Source organism: Microtus ochrogaster, chromosome 4, assembly GCF_000317375.1.
Source record: "Microtus ochrogaster isolate Prairie Vole_2 chromosome 4, MicOch1.0, whole genome shotgun sequence".
Taxonomy (NCBI): domain Eukaryota; kingdom Metazoa; phylum Chordata; class Mammalia; order Rodentia; family Cricetidae; genus Microtus; species Microtus ochrogaster.
In genome coordinates, this window is record NC_022011.1 from 43910230 (window position 1) to 43919862 (window position 9633).

Below are 9633 nucleotides of genomic sequence, written 5' to 3' on the forward strand. Positions count from 1 at the left end.
GAGAGAGAGAGAGAGAGAGAGAGAGAGAGAGAGAGAACGCAGTTGTACCTTCATCGTTCAGCTGTAACTGATTTAGCTCTGAAATTTTAGAACTGTGGCCATCCTCCCTAGGATGCCAGCCAGCAGAGCAAAGCTGAGCTTCCAGGAGGTGGGCTGTGCCCACCTAGATGACACGGAAGAAGCTTGAGAGGCAGCTTGAGCTGTGTCCAGGAGGCAGCAGAGTCTGTAAGCAGAATGAGGTGGATGAGTTCATTTGTGGGGGTACCTCAGATGAGATGTGGAGGACTGAGCAGACCATAAACAGTTATTTTCTGTATCCCTTAAAGGTAAGCTTTGAACTGAGGTCATCGTTGCTAAACCTGGACGTACAGAGTGGAATGTCCTCATGCCTTTATAAAATTTATAAAATACTATTTGTTTGACCACCAGGACAGCATGGTAGAAGGAAAGAAATAACTTCTGCAAGTCACTGATTTCCACATGCGTGTCAAAGCACTGTGTGCATCTGCACACACAGACACATGCTAAATAAATAAATAAACAAGTACTTGTGCCCTGCAAGAATAAACTCAGCAAAATTTACTGTGTTAGGTTCAACTAAGCAAACTTAAGATACACTATGCTTAAAGTGACTTTGGAAACCTTAAGAACAAATTAGAAGTATAAATACATCCATAGCAGTATGTCTTTACTGCTTCATTGTACAACTTAGATTTTTTTTTATAAAAAAGACAGGATCTCACCATAAAGTCCAGGCTAACCTAGAACTCATTTTATAAACCAGGCTGGCCTCAAGCTCACATTCTTTTCTGCCTTAGCCCCAGCAGTGCTAAGAGCATGGTGCCTGGGAGTGATCCCACTCTGAAGACCCCACCCCAGAGTCCTGGAGGGGCAGCCCTGTGGTGTGCTGTGTGTCAGCTGCTGTGCTAGCCCACCCCAGCTGCCTTCCCTCCCACAGAGTAACAGATGACCAGACAGGAGTCAGCAGTACCTGCGACTGACGTCACCATTCTGTGCCTATGGAAAAGCCGTTTCATGCTCTCCTATAGCTGTGCACCCCCTTACCAAGGAACACTCATGAGCCTCCCTGGGCCTGAGTATGAGGCCCAGTCCCCAAAGTCATGCTGTCAGAGCTGCCCCAGCTTCTGCACATTACTGCTAGGAGCTCTTTACAGTCACAGGATCCACACAGTGAGTGGAAGCTGAACCAGCCTCATTATGAGAAGGAAGGGGGCTGGTCCTATTAGAACACTGTCCCTCTGCTTCTGCTTGCTAGGATGCAGTGACGTTTTTCTTGATCAGATTCCTTCCAGAAGCAATGTGTGTGATTAAGTTGGCTTTAAGTAAGTGGAAAGTGGGATCTCTGTGTTTTCTTCCTGCCTCTCTATCACCTTGAATCCTAGACAGTTGTCCATGACTTTCCTGGTGACCAGGGATTGTATAAACATTTATAGAACTAAATCTGAATGTTCAAAGCATGTCTAGGACCTTAAGTATATATAACATTGCACCCTCTTAAATCTAATATTTGTTTTTGTTTTGTTGTTGTTGGTGGTGGTGGTTCTTATGGGTTTTTTTTTTTTTTTTTTTGACATAGGGTTTCTTTATGTAGCCTTTGCTCTCCTGGAACTTTCTCTGTAGACCAAGCTGGCCTTGAACTCACAGAAATCCACCTCCCCCTGCCTCCCGAGTGCTAGGATTAAAGGTGTGCACGACCACTGCCTGGCAAATATTTATTTTTTTTAAAACTTAATATTAGCTACAAACTGATGCTTAAAATCAAAATTCCATAAAACAATAGCAGGGATTGGCACTAGTTAAGTTTGAAGAATGATTTCAGATCCCCAGAGCCGACTGAAAGCAGTAGTGAGCATCTGTGATCACAGCACACGAACAGCAAGAGGAAAGGCAGAGATGAGAAAATCTTCAGAAGCCCGTGGGTCAGCTTAGCTTGCTGCACACAGTGGAAACCAGTAAGACACTCAGTGCCAGACAGTGTGGAAAACAAGAGCCAACATCACGGATTGTCTTCTGACATCCACACATGACCTGTGACATACACATCTCTCACCATACATACATACATACACACACACACAAACATGTACACACAGACACAAAGAAAAACAACATCACTAGGACTTTATTAAGAAACACCATTATTGACATAAAATTAGACCTTTCAGACTAAAATTACAAACTGGGAAACAACAAAAATAGACCTAGTTGTTCCTCGTAAATCCAGAAATGAATTTTTGAAACTCTGAATGCTGTCAAATAGACATTGGTTGACCTGGCATTGATGCCTGGCAGGAGCACCCACTTTTTTTTTTTTAATTGATTTTATTGAGCTCTACATTTTTCTCTGCTCCCTTCCTTTTACCTCCCCTTTCCCTTTCAACCCTCTCCCATGATCCCCATTCTTCCAATTTACTCAGGAGATCTTGTCTTTTTATACTTCCCTGGTAGATTAGATCCATGTATGTCTCTCTTAGGGTCCTCATTGTTGTCTGGGTTCTCTGGGATTGTGATGTGTAAGCTGGTTTTCTTTGCTTTATGTTTAAAAACTACTTATGAGTGAGTACATAGGAAAATTGTCTTTCTGGGTCAGGGTGACCTCACTCAATACGATGTTTTCTAGATCCATCCATTTTCCTCCATCCAGGTCTAGTAAGGTGAGCATCCAAACTGCCTAGGCTTCCACAAAGCCAGTACATGCAGTAGGATCAAAAACCCATTGCCATTGTTCTTGAGTTCTCAGTAGTCCTCATTATCCACTATGTTCAGTGAGTCCAGTTTTATCCCATGCTTTTTCAGACCCAGGCCAGCTGGCCTCGGTGAGTTCCCAATAGAACATCCCCATTGTCTCAGTGTATGGGTACACCTCTCACGGTCCTGAGTTCCTTGCTCGTGCTCTCTCTCTCCTTCTGCTCCTAATTTGGACCTTGAGATTTCAGTCCGGAGGAGCACCCACTTCTAAGCGCATGTAATTGAAACCAAGGAAGATACAAAGGGAATGTGGCCTGGTATCCTGTGACATCCCTCCTGCCACCAGGGCTGGATGTTGGACCCCTGGGGACTCCCACAGCCTGCCCACCAAGGCAAGCCCCAACCAGGCCTGGGACAGTAGCAGAGTGCCCAGTCCTGACACTGCCGGACTAAAGGCCGCTGGGAAGCTCTCGGTGTTTTATTCACCATGACTGTGTACTTGCAGGTGTCAGAATAACCAGGCCACATGACCTTAACCCATGCTCTGCTGAATCTCCAGTTCTTTACCTGTAATTCTGGAGTGACTCGGCTGCATGGCACAGTGGTTGAGATCAAAGGAAATTATGGAAAAGAGGATCTTGCAATAAAGTGTGTAATGACGTGCAAATAAGAAGTGTGTCTAAAAGTATAAAATACATGGCAGTTTTATTTTTTCCCCTGGATTAAAAAAAAAACAATGATGACCACATTCCAAACAAAAGAGCCCTTGTGTCAGAAAAGGTGGAGAGCTTTGTGTGCCTCATGTACTTCTTTAGGAATTGTCAGCTTCCTGGGTGACAAGGAGGGTGAGGGCCCCTCAGCCTCTTCCTTCTCTATCCTGGCCCTCCTGGCCATTCTCATGGCTGCCATGGCTTGACTGGAGCCACCTCCCCACCTCCACGCACCCAGTGACCTCTGCTGGAGTCTTTGGCCTTGGTGTCTGCTTGCCAACTTCTTCTGAAGTTCATTGTGAAGTAACTGAGTGTGAAAACCTGTTTGCCAGGTGTCCCCCATGCTCTGTCACTCTCCATAGTGACCTGCACAGGACAAGAGAGTGGGTAAGGAACAGACCCAGATAGGTCAAATGATTTGTACACAACACAGTTGTAGGCAGCAGAGCAAGGTCTCAAAGCCAAGACTCTTTAGGGTCTCTGCTGCTCCTGCTAACCAAGGAGAGGGTCTCTTCAAGGCAGCTGACGTAGCGTGCACCAAGCAATGAGAGGCAGCAGACCAATTCCTTGACCCTCCTGTCCGCCTTTGGCTCTGGTGTTCAGGTCTCTAGTTCTCAGCTGTGTCTCCTTACCAAAGGGATGCTTTCCTGTAGCAGTGAATGTGCTTGATTCAGGGACGGTGAGCAGCGGTTAGTGTCCGATTCCAGAGGTTTTCTGAGAGATGGGTGGCCCAACCAGGGTTTTGTTTTCAGTTGTTTACTTTTGATTTTGTTTTTCCTTAAAGAGAGATCCCATAACCAACTTCTGTTCTTTCCAAAATGTCATAGCATTAAATCGTGTGAGTATGTAAAGCTTGACGTTCTCAGAGAACCAAAATCCAGTCATCACCACAATATACAAATGTAACTTCTGAAACTTTCCTTGACAGGACTTGCTGGTTCTGGAAGAGCAAGAGGTGAGTCTATCAGCGGATCTGTCCCTGCCCCTTAGCAGCCAGTGGCGTCTCTTCTCTGTGAGTGCAGCCCCTTCTCTGTGAGTGCAGCCCCTTCTCTGTGAGCTTCTCTGTGAGCGCAACCCCTTCTCTGTGAGCTTCACTGTGAGCGCAGCCCCTTCTCTATGAGCACTGCCTTATCTTTGAATCACACGTTGGTCATCTGCAGTGTGGGCTTGTACTCACAGAGGCCTTTCTGAAGGGGCTGTCCAAGGTCTCCTTCAGAACTTTCTGTACAGCTATCTATAGACCAGTGTACTTAAATCTGCATAATGTATGAATGCAGTGTAAAGAGGGGCTCATTTTCATTCAACTAGAATGTCTGTGCCTTAGCCACACATTTTACTGCACTAGATGTCAAAGAGATCTGCATGCTTCATTTCGTTACCCCCTGTGTGTGTGTGTGTGTGTGTGTGTGTGAGAGAGAGAGAGAGAGAGAGAGAGAGAGAGATGTGCACGTGTGCGCACGTTTACTTTTCTGTGCATGTGCCTGTGTGCGTGTATGTGTGTCATGGAAATAACTGAGTAAGGAATTGGTGGCTTGTGCATTTTATCTGTAACAGAAATGAAATTTGTCTGGTTGCTTGGGTCAAACTTAATAAAGTCCTAACTCCTCCATTTCTGATACCCCAAGTCTAATCTATCTCCTCACCTAGTTGACATAGCTTTATAGAATCTCCTGAGCTCAAATGTCTCAGTGGCTTTGGCACAGCCACTCCAGCGTGTTGATAACACCCACTTCATCTCTGGCCTTCACTGTACAGGTCAGATCTCTGTTTCTCAATTTTGTCTCCTTATCCCTTGTTGATGACTTGGAGGGGCGAGCAGAGGCACCATCCATCAGAGCCTTTCTGCGAGATGGTGGCCAAGCCTTCCCATTTAATCGTGCAGTTTCTCATCTAGAATCAGTAGGGAACACTGACCTTGGTTCTAGTCCATCCTAGTAATAATCTATGAGTTGTGATGATGGGCAGGAAAAAACAGAAAACAGAACTTAATATGGAACACTGATAATGAAGGTGGTGACCTATGCTCATGACGGCACAGACCGCCATCCCCACAAGAGATGTGGGGCTCTATGTTGTAGTACACGCAAGGGGGAACCAGTGAACTGCAAGCAGGCGGACCCTTGTAAGTACAGAGACTGTCTCAGCTTGGGTTACTATTGCTGTGATGAAACACAATGACCAGAAGTAGATTGGGGCTGAAAGGGTTTAGTTGGCTTATGCTTCCACATCGCTGTTCATCATTGAAGGAACTCAAACAGAGCCAGTACCTGGAGGTGAGAGCTGATGCAGACGCCATAGAGAGCTGTTATTGGCTTGCTCGACCTGCTTTCGTATAGAACCCAGGATCAACAGCCCAGGGATATTCCCACCCACAGTGGGCTGAGCCCTCCCCAATCAATCACTAATTAAGAAAATGCCCAGCCAGATTACAAAGGCATTTTCTCAGTTGAAGCTCCCTCCTTTCAGGAGACTTTAGCTGTGTCAAGCTGACATAATGCTAGCCAGGACACTGTCCCGGCAGCAGTATCCAGGAACCAGCAGGGCTGGGTTTTTTGTTTTTTTCCAGTTTTTTTTTTATTGGAAAAAAAAATTTCCGCCTCCTCCCAGCCTCCCATTTCCCTTCCCCTCCTCCCACTCCTCTCCCCCTCTCCCCCCATTCCTCTCCCCCTCCCTCTCCAGTCTGAAGAGCAGTCAGGGTTCCCTGCCCCGTGTAAAGTCCAAAGTCCTCCCCCCTCCATCCTGGTCTAGGAAGGTGAACATCCAAACTGGTTAGGCTCCCACAAAGCCAGAACATGAATTAGGATCAAGACCCAGTGCCATTGTCCTTGGCTTCTCAGCAGCCCTCATTGTCCGCCATATTCAGAGAGTCCGATTTTATCCCATGCTTTTTCAGTCACAGTCCAGCTGGCCTTGGTGAGCTCCCAATAGATCAGCCCCACTGTCTCCGTGGGTGGGTGCACCCCTTGCGGTCCTGACTTCTTTGCTCATGTTCTCCCTCCTTCTGCTCCTCATTGGGACATTGGGAGCTCAGTCCGGTACTCCAGTGTGGGTCTCTGTCTCTATCTCCATCCATCGCCAGATGAAGGCTCTATGGTGATATGCAAGATATTCATCAGTATGGCTATAGGATAGGGTCATTTCAGGTCCCCTATCCTCAGCTGCCCCAGGAACTAACTGAGGACCTCGCCCTGGGCACCTGGGAGCCCCTCTAGGTCCAAGTCTCTTGCCAACCCTAAGATGGCTCCCTTAATTAAGATATGTGCTTCCCTGCTCCCCTATCCAACCTTCCTTTATCCCAATCATCCCGTTTCCCCAAGTTCTCCCCATCCTCCCCTTCTCACTTTCTCTCCCCATCTCCCCTTACCTCCCTCCCACTCCACCCACAAGATCCCAATTTTTTGCCCGGCAATCTTGTCTGCTTCCCATAACCAGGAGGATAGCTATATGTTTTTCTTTGGGTTCACCTTCTTATTTAGCTTCTTTAGGATATCAAATTATAGACTCACTGACCTTTATTTATGGCTAGAACCCAAGTATGAGTGAGTACATCCCATGTTCATCTTTTTGGGTCTGGGACACCTCACTCAGGATAGTGTTTTCTATTTCCATCCGGAGTTAACAACCACTGGTCATTAATATCACTTAATGTCAATGGACTCAACTCACCTATAAAAAGGCACAGGCTAAGAGATTGGATATGAAAACAGGATCCAACATTCTGCTGTTTACAAGAAACACACCTTAACCACAAAGACAGGCACCTACTCAGAGTAAAGGGATGGGAAAAGGTTTATCAAGCAAATGGACCTAAGAAACAAGCAGGTGTGGCCATACTAATTTCTAACAAAGTTGACTTCAAACTTAAATCAATCAGAAAAGATAGAGAGGGACATTTTATACTCATAACAGGAACAATTCATCAGGATGAAGTCTCAATCCTGAATATCTATGCCCCTAATATAAAAGCACCCACGTACGTAAAAGAAACATTACTAAAATTCAAGGCTGCCATCAAACCACACACACTAATAGTAGGAGACTTCAACACTCCTCTCTCACCAATGGACAGGTCAATCAGACAGAAACCTAACAGAGAAATAAGAGAATTAATGGAGGTAATGAATCAAATGGACTTAACAGACATCTATAGAACATTCCACCCAAATAGGAAAGAATATACCTTCTTCTCTTTTTTTTTTTTTTTTTTTTGAATAAGGCCATCCTTTCTTAGTGCCAGCGATTCTTCTGGATTCACTGGGAGTTTCTGCTCAGACTTCCCTTTTTACAGAAAGAATATGATTTAGAGAATTAATTCCATAGATAAAGTTAGAACTAGGGGCTGGACAAGTGGCTCAGCAGTTAAGGGCACGCAGGGCAGGTTCAGTTCCTAGCACCGACATAGTGGCTCACAACCATCTATAACTCCAGTTCCAATACCCTCTTCAGGCCTCCACAGGCACCAAGCACACGTGTATATATGCAGGCAAACATGTATGCAAATAAAATAAACATAAAATAGATCTTTTTTAAATTTAGAAATATTTTAACTTCCAAACAAATAAAAATGACAAATGTGCCTGTTTCTGTGCTTGAGCAGGACAGTGTCCTGAGGAGATCAGTGCCTATACTCTCCAGCAGGCAGCTCCCTCCAGGGGCCCAGACTGAACTTGGGACCTGGAAAACTTCCTACAGCCCTCAAAATGCTGTTATGTTCCAGTAGTGCCAGATCAAACTATCTCTTCTAAAGTATGAAACAGCTCATGTTGACCGACACCCTGGTTTTTGAAAACAGATGAATGTTTTCTGCTCATGTGGGCATCATTCGGGAAGCCTCAGCTACCAGATTATTTCAGGAGAGTCCTAGAATGTTCAAGAACTTAAAACAACACCAGTCTTCCTGGAATGTTCCTGAAGCAGAAAGTTCTATACAATTTCTCATTTAAACTGGGACTCTCTGGAGACAGCAGAGAAGAGAGATGCAGGCCAGGGCCATCGTGGCAAACCTGGAATCATGCTCTCCTTGTAAGTGGCCTAGGAGACTGGAAATCTCTGTATGCCAGGGAACCTGGGCAGTCCCTGTCCTGCACCCTCCATGCCCTAAGACTTTACGCTGCCTGAGCCTGGCTGGGATAACGTGTCTTACAAACCCAGCCCCTCCAAGGCCTCAGCCAGGGTACCGGTAGCACGCTGCCAGCCTCACAACAGCCCCGTAAAGTTGCATGATGTTTTGGCTACTGACATGAAGGCCCCATCTCTGCCTGTGCTCTCAGCTTTGCTCAGTACAGACCTGTCCTGGGAACACTATGTGCTATTGGCAAGAACCATGGTCAAAAGTCAGGAGGCCTAGATCCCAGCTCTAGTCTGTTGCTCACTTATGACCAGTCTTTGGCAAGTCTCTTCTTCCCTGGACATCCCTGTCTGTGGGCTGTGGGCCCTTTCTGGTCCTAACAACTTGCTAGTTCACCTAGTCCTTCTGCCCTGTGCTTACTGTCTATCAGATCAGTTGAACCTGATCCTGGGCTGCCTAGAAGCCTCTCAGTTTGTTCCCTTTGTCCACTGGTTCTCAGTCTGCTTTCGGAACAGCAGCAAGAGCATCTCATGGGAACCTTTTTGATGCAAACTTTCAAGCCAGATACCAGACCTAGTGAGCTGGAAACACTGGACCGTGAGCCAGTCATCTTCTAGCAACCCCTCCAGGGCTCCCGATGCCTGGAGGCCAAGTTTGGAGGACCATTGCTTCAGACGTTTTGTGATTGCTCTAACAGGGCTCTCTGCTAGACTACAGATTTCTATGGGTGCTTTTGTTGTTGTGGTGGTGGTGGTTTTGGTTTTTCAAGACAGGGTTTCTCTGTAGCTTTGGAGCCTGTTGTCCTGGAAATCGCTCTGTAGACCGGGTTGGCCTTGAACTCACAGAGATCACCTGCCTCTGCCTCCTGAGTGCTGGGATGAAAAGCATGCACCACCATCACCTGGTTATGGGTGCTTTTTAAGAGGGAGCAAGAACAGAAAAGGTGCCTCCATCTTGGAGACACATGATTACTGTCATTTCTCTCTCCAGAATAAGGAAGAAAAGTGATGGCCGAAGAAACCTGAATAGGGCCGTTCGGTGGTGGCGCACACCTTTAATCCCAGCACTTGGGAGACAGAGGCAGGCAGATCTCTGTGAGTTCAAGACCAGCCTGGTCTACAAGAGCTAGTTCCAGGACAGGCTCCA

General features: G+C 46.3%; 1 protein-coding gene across 3 annotated transcripts in view; it reads left to right on the plus strand.

The window, feature by feature from the left end:
• The window catches only part of Garnl3 (GTPase activating Rap/RanGAP domain like 3), a 148119-nt gene that overhangs the window by 84947 nt on the left and 53539 nt on the right, over nucleotides 1-9633 (plus strand). For all 3 annotated transcript variants that reach the window (XM_026777076.1, XM_005346025.3, XM_005346027.2), the window contains one exon: nucleotides 4348-4374. In XM_026777076.1, the coding sequence (XP_026632877.1) occupies nucleotides 4348-4374 (27 nt within the window). The remainder of the gene's footprint in view (nucleotides 1-4347; nucleotides 4375-9633) is intronic.